At 47.1% G+C, this 19522-nt stretch overlaps 1 protein-coding gene and 1 long non-coding RNA gene across 3 annotated transcripts in view; one reads left to right on the top strand and one right to left on the bottom strand.

The window, feature by feature from the left end:
* The window catches only part of KAZN (kazrin, periplakin interacting protein), a 217968-nt gene that overhangs the window by 105214 nt on the left and 93232 nt on the right, over positions 1-19522 (top strand). Inside the window, exons 1-2 of one of the 2 annotated variants that reach the window (XM_074558706.1) lie at positions 17601-17915; positions 18351-18531. In XM_074558706.1, coding sequence (XP_074414807.1) covers positions 18366-18531 — 166 coding nt within the window. In that variant the 5' untranslated portion in view covers positions 17601-17915; positions 18351-18365. Of the gene's footprint in view, positions 1-17600; positions 17916-18350; positions 18532-19522 lie in introns of those variants that run through there. The other variant, XM_074558704.1, reaches the window with a different exon arrangement.
* Positions 10239-18445, bottom strand: LOC141731811 (uncharacterized). The gene is made up of 3 exons (XR_012583746.1): positions 18305-18445; positions 15111-15243; positions 10239-14445 (listed from the first exon to the last, which is right to left on the bottom strand). It is a non-coding gene; the product is annotated as an uncharacterized LOC141731811 (long non-coding RNA).

The following is a 19522-nucleotide window of genomic DNA, read 5'->3' as shown; positions in this document are numbered from 1 at the left end:
CTGTGTCTGCTCTGGGTGCCCTGACCCCCAGGGCAGCACTGACTCTGACCCTCATCCATGGAGAAAGTTTCCTAAACTCCTGAATAGACTGGAACCCACAAAAGTGTGAAACAGATTATAGAGAGCAGTGCAGGTGTATCACTTGGTGAGAAATTGAGGGTTTGGGATTTTTAGTGTGTTGTAGATGGCAGCAAGATGGAGGGCACAGGGTGTTGTCCTGGATTTCTTCTTCATGCTTCTCCTTCCTCCTTCTCCATGGGTTTGGGTGGCATTTTGTAATTGGGCAGAAAAGTCTGCATTTGGGATCAGTTATTGGGTTAAAAGGGAAAATAATCCAGGTGTCAGCTCTTAATTGGACAGTTTAGTCTGAAAAGCCCTTGTACCAAGAGATTGTTGGCCATTTTGTGCCTTCTAATGAAAAGCTGCAGAACTCACAGTAGTGGTTGTCCCATCTCCTTGCAGATTCCTTATGTCCAGTGGCAGAAGTGGGTGGTGCAGATCAAGCCAAACAGGGATCTTAGCTCCAGCTGTTATCTGAAAGCAGGTTTATTTCCTTTTTCTGGGGTACCACCAAACATAAGAACCCACCTCTGCCTGTGGAGCCACCCAGGCACTGGAGGGAGGCAGCCAACACCAGGCTCATGCCCTTCCAGGTTCTGGGGAGGTTCCAACTCTTCTGGAGCCTCCTGGACTCACCTGGGCAGATCCAACGCTTTGGTCTTTCCAGAGACGTCAGAGGTGACTGTGTCCCAACCTGGCTTTAGTGCAAGTTCAGCCCAGGTAGAGCTGCTGACAGCAAAGAGACTCTGGGGGTGCTTGATCCAAGCCTAGATCCAGCCAGGGAGCTCATATTCTATTTTATCTGGTAAAGAGGCTAAAATAAGTATTGTTCCAAAGAGCTAAACATGAGCCATCCTATTTTAGAAAAAAATCACCAAAAAAAAATCAGTTTTGATTTCCATAGAAATGGAAATAAATGCTGCAGGATGGGGTACTTGGTGAAAGTGTTTTATTAGAAACCAGAGGCCAGGTTAGTTACATTTGATTCCTCTGGATTCTCCCAGCAGCTTTTCCAAGGATGAGGTTGTACAAAGGGGGCTGTGGGTCCAAGAGCTGCCCCTGACCCACTGCAGTGACATCTCCAGCAGCAGGAGGATTTTTAGGCATCAGGTTTGTGCATAAAGCGCAGGAATAGAAAGCTCACAGCCAAATTAAATCAAGTTACAGGTGTTTTCAGTGTTGTTTTATTTATTTTCTGTTCTGTTTTTTCTCACTCTCTCATTAGGCAGCAGCTATTCTGTGGCCACTCTTATTCTCTTCCCACCAGTTGGTTGCATTGATAATCAATCTTTTGAAGCACAGGGGCTTTTCCAGGTTTGAATTCTTTGGATTTTATTAAATAAATGTGCATTTGTGTAGAATGGAAACTTTGCTCCTTATCAGGATCATCTGTCTTGGTGAAATGACTTGGAACAGCTGTTCCATGAAGCAAAATCTGATAGAAACACAGGGACTGGATATAAACACAAACATTAGTCACTATGGAAACTGAAGTTACTGCAAGATGCCTCCAAAAAGCTGTGTTTCTATATGTTTCTCATCCTAACCAAATATTCCCAGGGGATTTTGCCAGCCACTTCATTGAAAACCGTCTGGGAATGTTCTGCTTGCTTGCATATGGATCACTTGGGAGCAGCACCACAGCTTTGGGTACCACAGAGCTCTGCAGTCAAAATTGATGGCTTATTGATTTATCCCAATTCCTGGAGGCTGCCAAAGGACAAAGCAGCATTTAAAAACATCAAAGAGCAAAGCTGAATCTAGGGACTTGTGGAAATGAGGGCTCGAGCTTCAGGCTGTGGGTTTAACCCATTTCCAGCCCCACATCCCATCCCAGCAGGTATCTCTGGTATGAAGGGGCTGTAATCTGGATAATCAGGGGGCTTTGCTCCTCCATCTGCCAGTCCTGGGGTTTGTCCATGCATTTAAAAAATATATTGATGAAGGAAGAAGCTCCATCCCCTGCCAGAAGGGCTGTAATTAAAACCCAGTTTCTCTGTTGACAGAGGAGCTGCATCTTTAGACAACCCTTGGAGACTGTAAAAATAAATGTGATTGCTGGATGAGACTGGCACCTTGCAGAGATGAGGCAGCACAGGCAGAAAACAAAAGTTTGCAAGGTAGAAATCACCAGCACAGGGCAAAACCGGCTCTGCTTGGAGGGAACAACTTGTGCAGCCATGGGTGCTGTGACAGCCCTGGGGTCTGAACACAGCCCTAAACCCCCCCAAGGGAGACATTTCCTCTCTTTCTTGGGCCTTCGTCTCCTTTTTGCAGGAGTTTTAAGGAAATCCTTGGTCTCCATGGCAACTGCTGGCTCCTGGCACGTGTGGCTGCACGTGGGCACCTCCAAAGCCAGGTGTGGGCTCAGCCCCCAGGCAGAATCAGTGCCTGGGGCCCTGCCTGCTCCCTCCCCTCCAGCCCTGCACCCTGGGCACCCAACTGGCTCCTCTCTCCCTTCTCTTGGCAGCAGGGTGAAGGTTTGGGAGCAGAGAAGCAATTTCTCATCATAACACGCTTTATCCACCCAGGCCACTGCCATCCTTCCTAACTGTCTGTCCTGGGCAAGGTGGGGAAATTTCTGCACTGAAAGGATGGTCAGGCATGAGAAAGGCTGCCCTGGGAAGTGGTGAATTCAATACCCCTTAAAGTGTCCAAAAATGGGTGGATGTCACACTTGGGGACTGGGTTTAGAGATGCTGCTGGGTCAGTGGTGGAACTGGGTGATCTCAGAGGGCTTTCCCAGCCTAAATGATTCTGTGATGATTGTTGGGTGCTGAATTCCTCCAGTGGAGCTGGGAACCCACCAAAATGGTTCCATAAGGATTATTTGTTGCTGAATTCCTCCACAGGAGCTGGGAACCCACCAAAATGGTTCCATAAGGATTATTTGTTGCTGAATTCCTCCAGTGGAGGTGGGTACACACCCTAGCAGGGCAATGGCTCAGGCACTGTGTGTGAAGGTCCTGTCTCCCCTTTGGCCAGCAGTGGCTGCCAAAATGCAATTCCCATTGGAAATTTAGATGGTGGGGCTTTTTCTCCCCCTGTAATCCTTCATAATTATCTCATTAGCTTTACCCAAAATCCCCTTTAAACTGAACCCCTCCTCCACTGATCACCCACACGATTTAGTGAGCAGAAAACCCGAGAAGGAAAACAACCCCAAGCTGGCTGAATAGCCAGTTCCTGCTGAACCCAGAGAGATTTGGGTGTCTGATTCACTCAGACTCCTCCTCCTCTCTGCAAATCCCAGCCTGGCAGCTCCTCCAAGCCCATCCCATGCCAGGCTGAGCTGACTTGGCAAGCACTGGGCTCAGCAGAATAAATTATCCTGGTTTTTCAGCTCCTTCCCCTTCTCCTTGCAGGGATTCACCATTACTGGGGACAGGAGGGTGCTGGGCTGGTGGGCTTGGCCTGGGGGGTCATGCCATGATCCTCACACATTTTGGATAAATTATAAATATCCCATAAAGCAGCAGCACAAACCAGGAGTGGCCCAGCCCTGGTTTGGAGGAGGTTTGGGCCACGCAGCCCTTTGAGGAGCCATTCCCAGAGTCAGAGTGGCTTTGCTTGGAGGGGAGCTCAGAGATCAGAGAAGGGAGCTCAGAGATCAGCTGGTTCCAGCCCAGGGCCAGCCTGGGGAGGCGCCTCCTGCATAACCAAACGTGTTCTCTGTGCCTTTGGGGTGCAGGAGCTGCAGGGACAGCGTGTCCAGCTCCCTCCGGACAGCAGCAGCAACGTGGGATGGGCTGGGAGTTCTGCTCCTTTTGCTTTGCCTGCTGTCTCCATTTACTGGCCCTTGGTACCCCCAAAGAACTTCCTCTACAAAACAAAACAAACCAAAAAAAAAAACCAAAAAAAAAAAAAACCAAAAAAAAAAAAACCAAAAAAACCCACCCAAAAACCCCAAAACAAAACAAACAAACAAACAAAAACCAAAAAAACAAACAAACAAAACCCCCAAAATATACAATATACAATACACAATATACAATATACAATATAATATACAATATATAATATACAATATATAATATATAATATATAATATATAATATATAATATATAATATATAATATATTATATATTATATATTATATATTATATATAATATACAATATACAATATATAATATATAATATATAATATATAATACATTGTATATTGTATATTATATTAATACAATAAATAATAATGATAAATAATGATAAATTAATTAATAACTAATAAATTTGTTTGGATGGTCACTTCCATCCCACCTTTATACCAGCCAAGGCTCCATCCTCAAATGCCCCCAAATCCCAGGCACAAAACTGCAAGTAACGTTTTGTCTCTTTTGCATAAATTTCATCTGGAAAAGGCGGAATTGTGAGGATTTTGGAATGGGAGCCTTATTTCAGCTTGGCTTGCTAAAAACCATCCTGTTGCTCCAAGTAATTACACAATAAATTTGTGAGAGGGATATAAAGCCATAAAAGCAGTGGTAATGGTTTGCAATTTAATAGCTGAATTGTAAATGAATTTTCCTATAGCAGCTTTAATGCAGCGGGCTGCTACAATTAAGAGAACATTCTTTGGGGTGCCTTTAATTTTTTGTTGTTGTTGTGAAGTTCAGTGCCATTAATTCCCTGGTTTAAAGAAACCAAATCCTTAACCACTTCAAACTGTAAAGCCAATTTTGACTTCTTCTGCGGGCAACAGAATTTTGTCTTGGAAAAGGTGTTTTTACCCCATTTGCCTTTGGTTTTTACTCCATTTCCCCCCATTTGGCTTTGGTTTTTACCCCATTTTACCCCATTTGGCTCCTGCATTTTCTTATAGTAATGAATGTGGGGTTGCATCATTTATTGTGTTTATACCCTTCATCCTCTTTTCATCATCACTCATCTTGCTCCTGTGACATTTGACATCTCCTGCCATTAGGATGGAAAGATTTGACCATGAAGGGAGATCCTGCTCACAGCATTTAGCATCTCTCCTTAATTTATTATTTGATAAAGGATTATTTAAATGGGGGATGTGTTTATTGCAGTGTTGTGTGTGCATCCCTTCTCCAGCTTTGGGGCTCTCTGGGCACAGGGGGTCTCTATTTAAATCTTTATTTATATCTATCTTTATTTACATTTCCATTTATATCTCTATTTTATCTCTGCCCCCACTGTGAGGATGCTCTGTGCAGCAATGGAGCCCTGTTATCCCCCCATGCAAGAGCTCATCCCCATCCACAGCTCCCATTTCCTTCTCTTTCCCTTTCCAACCCTCTGGATTTCAAATATCATTCCCAAGCAGATCAAGATTTTGGAAATAATCTCCCTGGAGGAGCACTCCCCCTTCCCACAGCAGTGCCAGTGACAGCTCTTGGTTTGCCTCACCCTCTTCTCCTCCTCACATTCCCCTAATTACATCTTTCCACTTCCCTGTGCTTCCTGTGTTTGAGGGAAATGCCATGAAATTCAGCATCTGATCTTGGAAGCATCTTTGGGGCAACTGAAATTGTTGCTAATTATTGATGGTGTGTAATTATTGCTGGCAATTACCTTGCCAATGCCACCTGCTGTCCCCACAGAGGAGCAGGGACTGGGGCACCAGTGCAAACTGACACAGGCAAACCTCATCTGACTGTGGGGATGATAATTAAAAGGCACAGTTGTGTGCAAAAAGCTGATGAGACCTGGACCTGCTCTGAGGGGTGACTCCAAATGCCCTCCTCCCATCACTGAATCCGGATTAAGGGCAATGTGTAAAAACAGTGCATGTCCTCGTGCAATTTTCTCTTCTGCGCATCATTATTGTCATAATTGAGCCTCAATTTCAGAATTTCAGGGTCTTTTTCATTCCCCAGCCCTTGGCTATTTGTGCAAGGTGGAAACTCCTGCCCCACTCCCAGCAGGGGTTTACCTTGAATTATTCCTCCATATCCATAAAAATTCTGCTCCCTCATTGTGTTCCAGGCAGAGAAAAATGATTTAGTGAGGATTGGTCTGGAAGTGCAGTGGGGCGCAGATCTGTGGGGTGCAAAACAAGTTGTCCCTATTGCAGAAACTGCTGCCCACCTCTCCCAAAAAAACCCAGAGGTGCCTGGATGAGCTGCAGTGCCCTGTCCAGCTGCCATGGAAGGTGTTAACTGGGGAGCAGGGATGGGATTCCTGCTCAGGAATGGAATCTGCCGGGGGAGGCAGGGCCGTGGGTGCAGCTCCTGGAGCATTCAGGGATGCAGAGGGGGAGCAGGGCAAGGCAAGGAGGGAATGAAGGATCCATTGTGAGGCCCAAAGGCACTGCTGGAATCCAAACTCTGAGCAGAGCGAGGGATGGAGTCTGTGCCAGAGGGCTGCAGGCAGTGAAAAAGCTTAAAATGATATTCCTTAAAATGATGAACTTTAATTTCTGACTCTCCTGTGTGAGCACACCCATGGGAGGTGCTGCCATTCACTGGGTCCACTCAGCATGCTAAGAAGAATTAGGAGAAATTTTTTGTTTCTGTGCAAGAGGACTGCAAGCAGTGAAAAAGCTTAAAATGATGTTCCTTAAAATGATGAACTTTAATTTCTGAACTTTAATTTCTGACTCCATTGCAAGCACCCTGTGTGAGTGTACCCATGAGAGGTGATGCTGTTCAATGGGTCAAGCCAACATGCTAAGAAAAATTGAGAAACTTTTTGTTTCTGTGCCAGAGGACCACAGGCAGTAAAAAATCTCAAAATTATATTCCTGATGAGCTTTAATTTCTGAACTTTAATTTCTGAACTTTAATTTCTGAACTTTAATTTCTGACTCCATTCCAAGCACCCTGTGTGAGCACACCCATGGGAGGTGATGCCATTCACTGGGTCCACTCAACATGCCAAGAGGAATTAAGAGAAACTTCTTGTTTCTGTGCCAGAGGACTTCAGGCAGTGAAAAAACTTAAAATGATGTTCCTTAAAATGATGAACTTTAATTTCTGAACTTTAATTTTTGACTCCATTCCATTTCTGACTCTCCTGTGTGAGCGCACCCATGGGATGTGCTGCCATTCAGGGATCCTCTCAACATGCTAAGAAAAATTAAGAGAAATTTTTTTGATTTTTCACCCAATGTTTGTTGTTGACCTTGAAATTTGCCACCTTCCACATCATCCAGCCTGGAGAAACCTGTCCCAGCTGTTTGCTGGGGATGGAGGTGATTCCTGTAGCCTGGGACAGTGTTTGAACATCACCCAGCAGAGGAGCATCACAGCTTTTTTATCTAACAAGTGCTTCAACAATATAAATATTTAAGTACAATAAACAATTATGATCAAGTTTCTTGGGTGACTGCACACAGCAAGTGAATTTTAAATTCATTTCCCATGGGTATTGAGTCTTCACATTCACTTTTTGTGGATGTTCATGCTAATAAAACTTCATTGCACAGAAGGAGAACACAAGAGGGATGCAAATATGACAAGGGCAAATTTGCTTAAGAGTTTAAATGAATATTCACCAACTTTTTATTATTTTTAAGTATTCATTCCTGTTTGCTATAAAAAGATTATTTTATCTTTATTCTCCAAGCTCAGTGAAGCATGTTTGAGGTATAATATGTATTTTCTTGTACTAATGGAAAGATTTGTTACCAGCAAGTACAGAGTGCATTTAAAATGTGCTTTATCTTCAGGAAATGTCACTGCTGAACCCACATGAGTTACCACTGTCCTGATTTACATCTCTATTTCAACACATCTTGCACCCAAGGCTGGGATCTCCCTGGTTTTTCCCTCCTTTAAAGCTGCAGATCTCAGATCCAGATCCTGACACCATTATTTTCCTCTGATTTTCCCTGCTAAACTTTCATCTCGTGCTGCCCTCAGTTAGGAGGATGCTGGAGATGTTTTTCCTCCACACAAACTCAGATCCCCTTTGGAAGGACTTGGGGGTCACCATGGCTCAGTTTTGCCTGAGGCAGAGGGAGCAGAGTTTTGACATCTTCATTTGATTTCTGTCCTGGAACTGAAAGAGATGCAAATTAGCAATAATGAATATTTTCATTAAAAGTGTCTAGACAGTACATCTGAGAACAGGATAATGATACTTCTGCTTTATATAAAAATTCTGAAGTAGACCCAGGATGATTTTTTTTTTTTTGGTCAGAAAAGATAACATTTATTTTTTAAAAAATGTAATTTAGTGTAAGTGAAATTAGGGTAATTGCTAATTATGTAAGTGCAAATGAGGCAGATCTTTATCTTGAGTCAAGCTGCTCTGGTACAGATTACGAACCGTTACTTTCATGAGGTGGCAAAAAAATATCAGCAAAACAATCCTAAGTAATTTCTCATGTTTCTCAAGAGCTTTTGGATAGGGGGGGGGTGAGCATGAGGGATGGAGCATCACCCTTCTCATTGCAGGGTTTTGTCACAGAATGGTTTGGGCTAAAAGGGACCTTAAAGCTCATCCAGTTCCACCCCTGCCATGGGCAGAAACACTTTTCACTGTCCCAGGCTGCTCCAACCTGGCTTTGGGCACTGCCAGGGATCCAGGGGCAGCCACAGCTGCTCTGGGCACTCTATGCCAGGGTTTCACCACCCTCACAGCCAGAATTTCTCCCTAATACCTCCCATATAGATTGGTATCTTTTCCCCTTTCTATTTATCTTTGCTGTGTCAGAGCAGCTCCCCCCTCCAGCCCTGCATCCCCACACCTCAGCTCCCATCTCCATCAGGTTTGAGGCTTTTCCAGGCTCATTGTCCCACCCTGAGCCTCCAGCACTGTGACAAACTGCACTTAAACTTAACACCCAACAAAACTTCATCCCAGGGCGTTCAATGGGAACAGGTTTTGTTTTCTATGTGTGCTGGAAGGAAGTTAATAATACAAAACCCACCCTGGAGTCAAGTGCTGCAGAATGAAGTCAGGAACCTCATAGGATAAACACATTATCCTCATACAGGCTGCAGTAAGTGGGTATTGGAAAAATTAAATGCACTTGAATGGCTTTGCAGATATATCTCTGTGCCCATAAAACCTCCTGACAGTGAGCAAACACAAGAGTTGGCACTTGTCCTGCTTGGTTTAATTGTCTTTGGTGGGTTTTATATCCATCATCTTCTTAAAATCCCTGTGTCAACAACCCTGGCAGCTTCTTGTCCTGAAGATTTTGGGGTGATGGAGATGCTGGCACCCACAGAACCTCCTGCATCCACTGGAGCCTCCCTGCATCCTTAGATTTTTCTAAGGAATCCATCCAGCTGTGCTTTAAAAAAAACTATTATTAATTTAACCTTTAGGGGAGGGTGAGGGGGGAATTTCATATCTGGCTTTGTCTGAGATCTCTCAGAGTGATCCCTCTGGGGTGGGCAGGCCCTGGCACAGCTGTGGCTGCCCCTGGATCCCTGGAAGTGCCCAAGGCCAGGTTAGATGGGATTTAGAGCACCCTGGGACAGTGGAAGGTGTCCCTGACATGGCAAATAAGCTTTAAGATCCCTTTAAAGGACTTTAAGGTCCCTCCAGTCCAAACCACTCTGATTCTATGATAAGAAAATCAGCTTTCCCCTGGCTGCCTCTTGCTCCACCAAGCAATCATTTGAGGGCATCTCCCTGTTCCCTGGAGAAAACTTCCCCACTTTCATGAAAAGCTATTAATATAAATAATATTAATGAGCCTCACCTGCATTAGCAGAAGATAATGCTCCAAGCCTTCTCTGGGAGAGCCTGAGCTGCTCCTGGCACTGCAGCTGGTGACCAGTGCAGCCCTCTGGGGGCACAGATTGCTCCCAGCAGCAGCTGCAGGCACCTGGGTCTGCCTGTGGCAGCTCACAGCTCATCACTTTACCATTTTTCTATCCACCATTATTCCCCAAAGTGGAGGAAGAGATCAGGGAGCTGTGGCAGCCTGGATTCCCCCCAGCCACGTTTGGGGAGTGGTGCTGCAGGCTGGGAGGTGGCTGGGATGGAGCCTGGCTCTGCAGGGCCCTTCCCTGGGGCAAAAAAAGCAGAAAATGCAGCAGTAATGGGAACTATCTGAGATTATTTTAACTGTCAGATATCAGAAGCAAAGTAAAATGCCCAAATGAGTTGACAGCAGCTCAATTTGATCCCTGCCACGAACTGACTTTGAGCCCAAATTTTTCAGAGTCTGATAATCACCTTGGAATTGATTTTGTACCGAGATACTTTATCACATGTATTTGGTGTGGTTTGATGGGGTTTTTTTAGAAGCAATCTATGTCAAAGTTAAACAGACTTTATTAGAAGACACCTGTTCCCTGCCCTTCCCTGGCTGGGTGTTCCTTTGGGGTGAATCTTGGTGAGATGAAGGAATTGCTGGGTGTTTCTTTGGGGTAAATCGTGGTGAGATGAAGGAATTGCTGAGTGTTCCTTTAGGGTCAGTCATGGTGGGATGAAGGAATTGCTGGGTGATCCTTTGGGGTCAGTCATGGTGGGATGAAGGAACTGCTCCTGATTTAAGTGGAAAGCCTTGCTCTGTTTCATGATTGCAGGTGACCACTGGACCTTGGTCACACCCTGCTCCAGCCCCGCTGCTCCTCAGTTTTCCCATCTCTCAATGACACCTGCAGTATCCTCCTGCCCAACCCAAGAAAACAAACACTTGTGAATTATCTGCTGTAGGGGGATTTCTCTCACTCCTGAAAAAGTCCCATTTTTCTCAGGGTAGCCAGCCTGTGGTACAAACCCTTAAAGAAATGCACATCAGGACACTCCAAGGCCCAAATTCACAGAATCAAGGGATCCATACTGACACCTTAAAACATGACTGCAATTAAAGTAACATGTAGATCTAGAAACATAATGCCAATTTTTCAGCTGCCTTCTCAATGCTGAAACCTTACCTAGGTGTATTTTTAGGTCTTTCACAGGTTAGTGGGGAATGTAATTACAGGTTTGGATCCAATACAGGATTAGTCCGCCCTGCTGGCAGCATTTTGGATAAAACCAGGGAAAATGGAGGGGAGGCAGGGGGAGGGCAAGGCTATTTTTATTGTTCCACACTCCCAGCACATTCTTGTGAAAATATTGTGAAAGAGACCTGTCCCCAAACCAGGTGTGACCCAGGCTTGGTGACACTGACAGAGCAAGGGAGGGTGATGGCACTTGGAGCAGAAAGTGTGTTATTTCACCTGAAAGAAAAGGGAAGGACTAAATTAAGTTCCACTTTTGTCTGTACTGGGCTGTTTTGTCCCTGAAACTCCCGTGGGAATTTTGTGGATGCTCAAGTGCTGCCTGCCTGCTGGGTGCCAATGGGGGACAGGGTGCTGTGCACGTTAAAACCCCTCTATGCTACAATCTGAATTTCTCCATTTCTGAATTAAGTTTAGGATTATTTTAGAGAGCTGAGCCACCCTTGAGGTCTTGTCTTTCAGTTACTTGACAAATATTGCAATAAAAAAATCACATTTTCTCTGATGCTATTGTATTTGTGGGATGCCCCAACAATGGAAGGAATGATGGATCTGACTCCATGTTCTCAGAAGGCTATTTTATTATTTTATGATCTATATTATATTAAAGAATACTAAACTGTACTATACTAAAGAATACAGAAAGGATATTTACAGAAGGCTAAAAAGATAATAATGAAAACTTGTGACTCTTTCCAGAGTCCTGACACAGCTTGGCCCTGATTGACCAAAGAGTGAAAACAACTCACAGAAACCCAATGAAACAATCACCTGTGGGTAAACAACACATTCCACATGAGCAAAACAGAGGAGAAGCAAATGAGATATTATTGGTTTCCTTTTTCTCTGAGGCTTCTCAGCTTCCCAGGGGAAAAGTCCTGGGCGAAGGGATTTTTCAGAAAATGTGAATGTGACATGATGCTCCAGCTGATCCTTCCCTGCCCCGTGGCCCCTGTTCCCAGTTTTGCTTTCTGGGAAAGGAGCAAAGGGCTGCTCTTCCACTGATCAGTACAAATATTTATTTCTGCCTCCTGCCCAAATTAGGACAGTGATTTTTACCTGTAATCCATCAGGCTAAAGCAGTTGGAGGGTCATGAAAATGCAAAGGCTCTGAGTTTCCCCGTGCCTCTGCTAATGTCAAATCTTCATGGGAATTGAGTTCCCAGGACAAAGGAGCTGTCAGATGAGTGCTGATGCTCCATTAATGGCAGGGTAGGGTGACCCACCCCGGCGTGTCAGCATTGTTGCTGAGGGAAACACGGAGACAAACCCATAATCACCTTTCCTGCATCTCTGCCACTAACACCTCGTTTAAGTATATATTTGTCTGCTGATTGATCACAGGGTTTTTTTCACAGCACGCATTATCCTGCTGAGCGCTTCACATTCTCACTATTCATGGGAGTTTCCACACGATGCTCATCACAGAACAGGAGGTAAATTGGGGCTGCAATGATAATTCTCCACAGAGTCCCCATCCTCATCTTCTTGGGGAATCAGCAGGACCTGATCTCCCAAATCACCCTGGCAGTTCTGAAAAAGCCCAACCACATCTTTGCTCCCTAATTTGTGATGGGGAAAGGAGGGGAAATGACATTTCATTCAAACTTCACCTGAATGACAGGACAAAGGGGAATGGGTTCCCACTGGCAGAGGGCAGGGTTACACTGGAGATGAGGAAGAAATTCTTAATTGTGAAGGTGGTGAGGCCCGGGCACAGAGAAGCTGTGGCTGCCCCGGGTCCCTGGAAGTGTCCAAGGCCAGGTTGGACAGGGCTTGGAGCAACCTGGTATCCCAGGAAAGTGTCCCTGACCATGGCAGAGGTGGGATGAGATGGTTTTTAGGGTCTCTTCCAGCCCAAAGGACTCTAAAGCTGCTCCTGGGTGGGGATTTCTGCAGTGGAGACCACCGTAAATCAGAGGCATTTTGCAGGAAATCAAAGTGATCACAGCACATCATCACCACTGTCTGTATCTGCCATGAAAGGGAGCACTTCACACATAGTTTGCAGTGGAGAACGTGATAAAATAGGAGGGTGAACCAGAGTTAATTTTTTGTCAAGGTTTATAGATTGATTGGTGAGGTGAGAGAGGGGTCATCTTGGAGATGGCTGCACATCAGCCTTGCTTGAATGTGTGAGTTTTAATGGCTTAATCCACCCTTCAGTCACAGGGACCAAGCCCAGGCTGGTGGGAGATACACCTCAGTTCACCAGCAAGGAGAAAACACCCCAAACTGGCACTGAACCCAAAAAGTTTTATGTTTAGCAGAGACCCTGAACCTCCTGGGTAATCTGTCTTGGATAAGAAAGCAGAACCCAAAAAATGTTCAAAGTTTTGTGTCCATTGCAGAGAGAGTTCATCACTGAGGCTGATACCTGCTCAGGCAGAGCTGGCTGCTGACAATAAACATTTAAACACAGGCTGAGCACACCCAGATCCATGGACTGCTGTAATTCATTAAACAAATGTTGGGTTTAATAGCCCCGTGTCCAAAGCTGGTGCCATGGATGTGCTCAGCTGTGAAATATGCTGTGGAAGTCATTGCTTTGCAAAGGGCTCTAGAAATCTGCTTTCTATTAACATAAAATGGGTTTACTGCAGAAAAATCTCTGGGATCACATTTTTCTCTCAATTATCCCTTCTCAGTGGGATTCCTTGAGGTTTGTGCTGGGTAACTGAGATGTGTCTAAGCTGGGGGGTTTGGAGCTGGGGTTTGTTTTGATCCATTAAGCTTGTATCTCGCCACAGTGATGTAATTCCCCCAGTCTGAGACACTTTATAAACATTAATGGGTTTGTTTTCATGGTCCCCAGGGATGTGCAGCACAGGAAGGTCGCCAAGACCATTTTACCCTCACAGAGAGAGAGATGGGGAAATGTGGCAAGAGATAAACTGAATATTCACTGAAAATTTAATCCTGTCCATCCTTAGCTCTGTTTAATTCAGTTTTAATAACTTATAAGTTAGTAACCATCACTTAGTTATACGTTTTAATAACTTATTAGTTTTAATAACTAGTAAGTTATTACATCAGTACCACATCAGCGAGGTTTGCATAAAGATGCTGCTGAGGAAGCTGAGGAAGGAAAGAGTTGGTGCTCTGTATTTTATAAGTGAGAGGGGTGTAAAATGCATTTATAAATACACCTTTGCAGAGGGGAAAAAATAAATTACTAGACATTAACAACTGCTGTAGCTTTGATAGGAATTATTTAGTGAAGATGTGCTGGAAGAGACTGGAATGTGCTTTTCCTGGGGATTGCTGCTGAAGTTGCTGCTCTCTTGCTCTGGATTTTCTTGGTGATAAACAGCCACAGAGATGCCTCTGGTGATATTTGGAAAGGGCCAATTGGAAGCTGGCCCTACAGCATGCCAGGGCACAACAAACCTGAGGCACAGAGCAAAAATCCCACTTTGGAGATCTTTTCCCATCATTGAGGGTCCATTTTTGAGGATGTACTGAAGGAAGCTGGTGATACTCACAGCTCCTTCAGCTGGGAATTGTTCCTGCAAACAGAGATACATGGAGCAGATGAGAAATTAATGTAAATATACAGACAGAAGGCAATTTTTTTTGGAGGAAGTGAGGCAGAGGCAGATAAAAAGCGATCAGCAGAATTTACATAAGCCTTCCCCATCACAGAGGTCATCATTCTGCAGGATGACACATGGAAATTCATTTTTATTAAATTCTGGATGATTATTTAATTGGAAAAAGAAGGATTTAATTGAATCAAGTCAAAGGGCCCTATTAGATTACGTTCAACCTTAACACAGAAGGCTTTTCCCATTTAGTTAAACTGGTTCCTTTGCATATTGTACATATTAAACTATAAAAAGTGGTAATCTGAATAGCAAATTAAAGGGTTTGGAAGGCCTGAATGGTACTCATGTGCTTCTCAACCCTTTTTCATCTTCTAAATCTTCTCATATTCCCTTTACTGCACTCCTAAGGTTGTAACAAGAGCAAAGATGAGGGGTGGAACTCTCAAATCTTCCTCTATCCCTGTTTATTCCATTTACACACTCGAGGAATGGCCTGCCTGGATGTGATGGCACTGCCAGAACACATTGCCCAAAACTGAGGGTGTTCTCCTGCTTTTCAAGGCTCCCCTTGCAGCACCTGAGCAGATGCTGAGTGTAGCAAGGTTGAATGAAGATTTGTGACTCACTGGCATTGACTGAGGTTTCCCTTGTGTCCTTAGGAAATATTCCCAATCTCTTCATGCCTCATCTGCATGGCCAGGGACTCCCATCCCTCTGGGACACAGACTCCTTGCAGAGCTGTCAACTTCCTGCTAAAAGCTGGAATTAAAAAAATAATATTAAAAAAACATCATCAAAGCAATTTTGGGAAATAACATGTTTCTAATTTTGTGTCATTAATTAGCTTTTCATTTCAATTTTTTTCTTAATTTAAAACTAAAAGGAGTAAGGGATGGAGGCACAATTAATTTCCTAAAGTTTCATTTCATCCTAATTTTGAGGTTTCCAGCAAAGGCTTGGCCTTCTGACTGGGAGCTGGCACAACCCAGCTGGGTTGGGAATTTCCCATCCTTGTGCCTTTGCTCTGGCTGATATTGCTGGGACACTCTGTGCTCCTGCCAGGAGGAAGCTCAGAGAAATCAAATTCTGCTCTGAGAGACCAAAATCAATTTTAATGGATCCAGCTGTTCCCCAGGAAGGACAGGAGGAGGCATGGGAAAGGGGAGAAAAACTCCCAAGATCTCTTCAGGGGATTTCAGGAAGGCTTCAAAGTAGTTAGGAAAGTTTTTAGAGTGAGGTTTTTAACTTACCCATGAGGCCCCAGCCAAACTTTAGGACACATTTTTTAAATAACCACGTGCTAATGTAGAAATTCTCTTTGTCAGTAAATTTAAAAAATTCCAGCTCTGACAGTGCAGCAACTCAAGCAGTCTATTATTAAAGTTAGATTGAGTAAGAAACATCATTTGGAATTTGCCTTAGCAGCTAAATGGGTTCTTGGAAGGTTCAAATCAGCTTTAACCTGATTTTTTTATAATAAAAAAAAACCGTGCTGGTACTTTAAAGCCAAGTTCCTTTTTGCTGAAGCTTTACTTTTATTCAAGTGCAATGAGGAAATTTTGCATATCCAGTACTGGGATTGCACATTCAGGTTATCTGGTTACATACATAATTCTCCCATTTGCAAACACACTTTGCAGCACATGCTCATGCAAATTAAGTATGAAACTGGGCATTTATCTTGATTAGAATTCAGTTGCTTTATAGACTTGCAGAACTTTATCTCACTCAGGGATGGCTGTAGAGATGATGGAGAAGGAATTTCAAAAATTGCATTAATTCTCCTTTTGGGTTGTTTGCTGGCCCTCTGGGGATTCATTAAGGCAAACAGACCTTTCCACTGATACTCTGAGTGCCCTGCTCCAGCACCCAGCTTGGGCTGCAGACACTGCTGGAAACTCTGCCAGAAATAACTGTCCCTTGCAAAAGCCACTGTACCACTTCATGGCATAAATGCTAAATTTTCTCTGGTTTACAACACCCAGATGGGTTGATCCAGATGGATGTAAGGACTGGATGCCACTTGGCAAGGACTCATTCCTTTTGACTCTTGGAGAGCTGGTTGTACCCAGCATCCAGATCAGACCTGAGGTTCTGGGGGATCCAGGCTGCTCTTGTTGGTGTTTTTCAGCAGACTGACACAGCTATTTACCCATTTCTGTCCCCAAAAGCTGCCTGGGGACTCTGCACAGCAGAGAGCTCCTGCAGAGCCCCATCCCTCAGTCCCTGGGTGTGTGGGATGCTCCTGCTTTTCCTCAGGTCCAGCCTCTCCTGGAGCCATCCCTGCAGCTCTCAGGAACAGGAGCCTTTTCTATCCTTTTTACTGCATTTTGAATCAGGGCTCTGCAGTGCCAGTGCTGCACAAGGACACCCTGAAGTTCAAAGAACTGCCCCAAATTCTCAGCTCGTTCAGCCAAAAGCCTGAATTTAGGCAAATGTCAGATGGTTTAGCAAATTGTGCGGGGCTTTGCTCACAGGTCATGATTTTCTCTGGCTTCCCCCTAACAAGAGTCCATGCTCAGCATCCTGGCTCCTTCCTGTGCATCCCACACCACTCCTGCTCCTGTGAGCCTCCCACCCCACTGCCATGGGGGCTCCTGCCCAGCTCCTAAACCCATTTGTGAACTTTTCCAGGTACAGGTGGCTCAGGTGACAACTCCCAGCACAGCTGCCTGCACATTTGGGATGCAGGGATGGAGTGGGGAGGTACAGCCACGTGGACCACGGTCTCCAAAGCATCCCTGTCCATGGGGCTTGGTGTGGTGGAAGGTGTTGGAATGAGACAATCTTTAAGGTCTTTTCCAACATAAATCACTGCGATTCTACAATTTCACTTCAGTGAGGATGAAGCCATCTGCAGGGCTGCCAGGGGCAGGGTGGCAGCTCTGCAGGCTTGCTGCAGCCCTGGCAAACACACAAGAGGATCCCTCTGAGGGATGGCTAAGGCACAGGGAAACATCCGCGCTCCCTCTAGCAGTCGCCAGCGAATGGATGATACCAATAATTCTCGATTTTTCACCCTGGGTTCGTGCCACGTGAACCGCCACTGTCAGAGCTCCTGCACTAGCATTACTGCAGTGCTGACAGCGCTCAGGTCCCTCTTTTCCCCCCGCCCCAAAATCCTTCCAGGGCGATTTTTGGAGCCGTTTCCCTCCACCTGCTGCAATAGCTGCCGGGCAGGGGGGGTGAGCCCTGAGCGCAGCCAGCAGCGCGGTTCTCCCCCGGTGCCATTGTGAGCTCCCGGCGGGCACTGCCGCATCCCCCAGCACCCCTGAACCCCCGGGGCTGCGGGGGGGTCTCGCTCCCGGTCCCGCAGGCTCCCCCCGCTCCTCACGGGAGGGACCCGCCCGCCGCAGCCGCGCTCCCGCCGCGATGCCCTCGGCCGAGCTGCCACCGCCCCGGCCCTGCCGGGGCTGCCGGGGGGGCAACAGGTAGGGGGTACCCGCACCCCCCGCACAGCCTGTTTCCCTTGTACCCCCTCTGCACAGCCCCCCTACTTTCCCCTGCACATCCCCTCACAGAGCCCCTCTCCCCTTTGCGCTCCCCTTCCTTTGTCCCCCTTCGCAAAGCCCCCTCCCTCTGCACCCCCTTGCACAGATCCCTCTCCCCTTCCCCTCTGGGATCCCCCTCCCCCGGCACGGAGCCCCCTCCCCTTTGTCCCCCCGGCCGAGCCCCCCTCGCACCCTCCCAGCCCCCTCCCCTGGCACCGCCCCCTCGCCCCTCCCACTCCCCTCTCGCTGCTCCCCTCCAGCCGCCCCTGCCCCCCTGCCCAGCCCAGCACAGCCCCCCCTGCCCGCCCCCCCGCCGCTCCCTCTCTCACCTCTCTCTCTCTCTCTCTCTCTCCTCCTCTTCCTCCCTCCCCCCAGGCCAAAATCCTGCACATGATGGACGACAACAAGCAGCTGGCGCTGCGCATCGACGGGGCGCTGCAGGCGGCGGGCCAGGAGGTGACGGCGCTGCGCGCCGAGCTGGCGGCCACCGGCCGGCGCCTGGCCGAGCTGGGCAGCAGCGACCCGGCCATGGAGCACGGCCCGCACGGCGCTCAAGGTGGGTCCCGCCGCGGGCAGGGGGCGAGGGGGCTGCGGGCAGCCACGGGGGGACACTCCGGGCCGCCGCCTCCGCTCGCTGTTATTGTCCATTGTTTATTTTTGGGGGTGCCCGGCGCGTCCCGTTGCGGGTTCGGAGCAGGGTCCGTCCCTGCCGCGCTGGGTTCCTGCAGCCCCGGCATGAGGAGGGACCCCCGCCCCAAATGCTCACAGCCCCCCGCATCCTCTGCCACCATCGCCGCCCCCTCTGTTCCCATCCCTTCGCCGCACCCCGCCCCGAGGTTCCCCCCGGCCGGCTCTCCCCGGTAATCCCGCGCCCTCAGCCGGTTTCGTAATTCGGTAGGAAAGCAGCCATGTTACCGCCGCGATCCGCGATCCGGCCCCGCACGGAGCCCCAGCCCCGGCCCCGGGGCTTGGACTGGCCCGGGGTTCGGACCGGCTGCGGATCTCGGACCGGCTTCGAGCTTGAACCGGGCTGCGGGCTCGAACCGGCCCGGGGCTCGGTCCGCCCATGGAGCCCACCCCGAGCCCCGGCACCCCCAGCGCGGCTGGGGCAGGCTCGGACAGCCCCTGTGCCAGGCACACCCCCCCTGTGCCAGGCACACACCCCCGTGCCCCCCGCATCCCTGCAAAGTTGTCCCCATAAAGCGGGGTGCAGGGGGAGCGGGAAGAGACTTTGCGTGGTGCTTAAGGAACTGAGCCTGAATCGCTCCTGTAGTACTCGTGGTGCTCTCGCCAGGCTGAAATTCAGTTTCCTGTTAATCAGAGTGTGTTGCCATCGCTGATACGTTTTTATTTGAATGCTTTTGTGTTTTAAGGTTTAAATTTCCCCAATAATTACAGGCTTGCATGACAGTTTACCCCGAGCAGCCTTGATGTCAGAGCAAAAATAGTGCGAGCCCTCCCCTTTCCCGATAACTGAATTTACACCTGTGTGATAAAAACGTCAGTAGCTGTTATTTACTCGTTACTTATTTACTGTATCCCTTGGT

Source organism: Zonotrichia albicollis, chromosome 25 (assembly GCF_047830755.1).
Source record: "Zonotrichia albicollis isolate bZonAlb1 chromosome 25, bZonAlb1.hap1, whole genome shotgun sequence".
Classification (NCBI taxonomy): Eukaryota; Metazoa; Chordata; class Aves; order Passeriformes; family Passerellidae; genus Zonotrichia; species Zonotrichia albicollis.
This window is presented reverse-complemented; position numbering and strand designations above follow the sequence as displayed.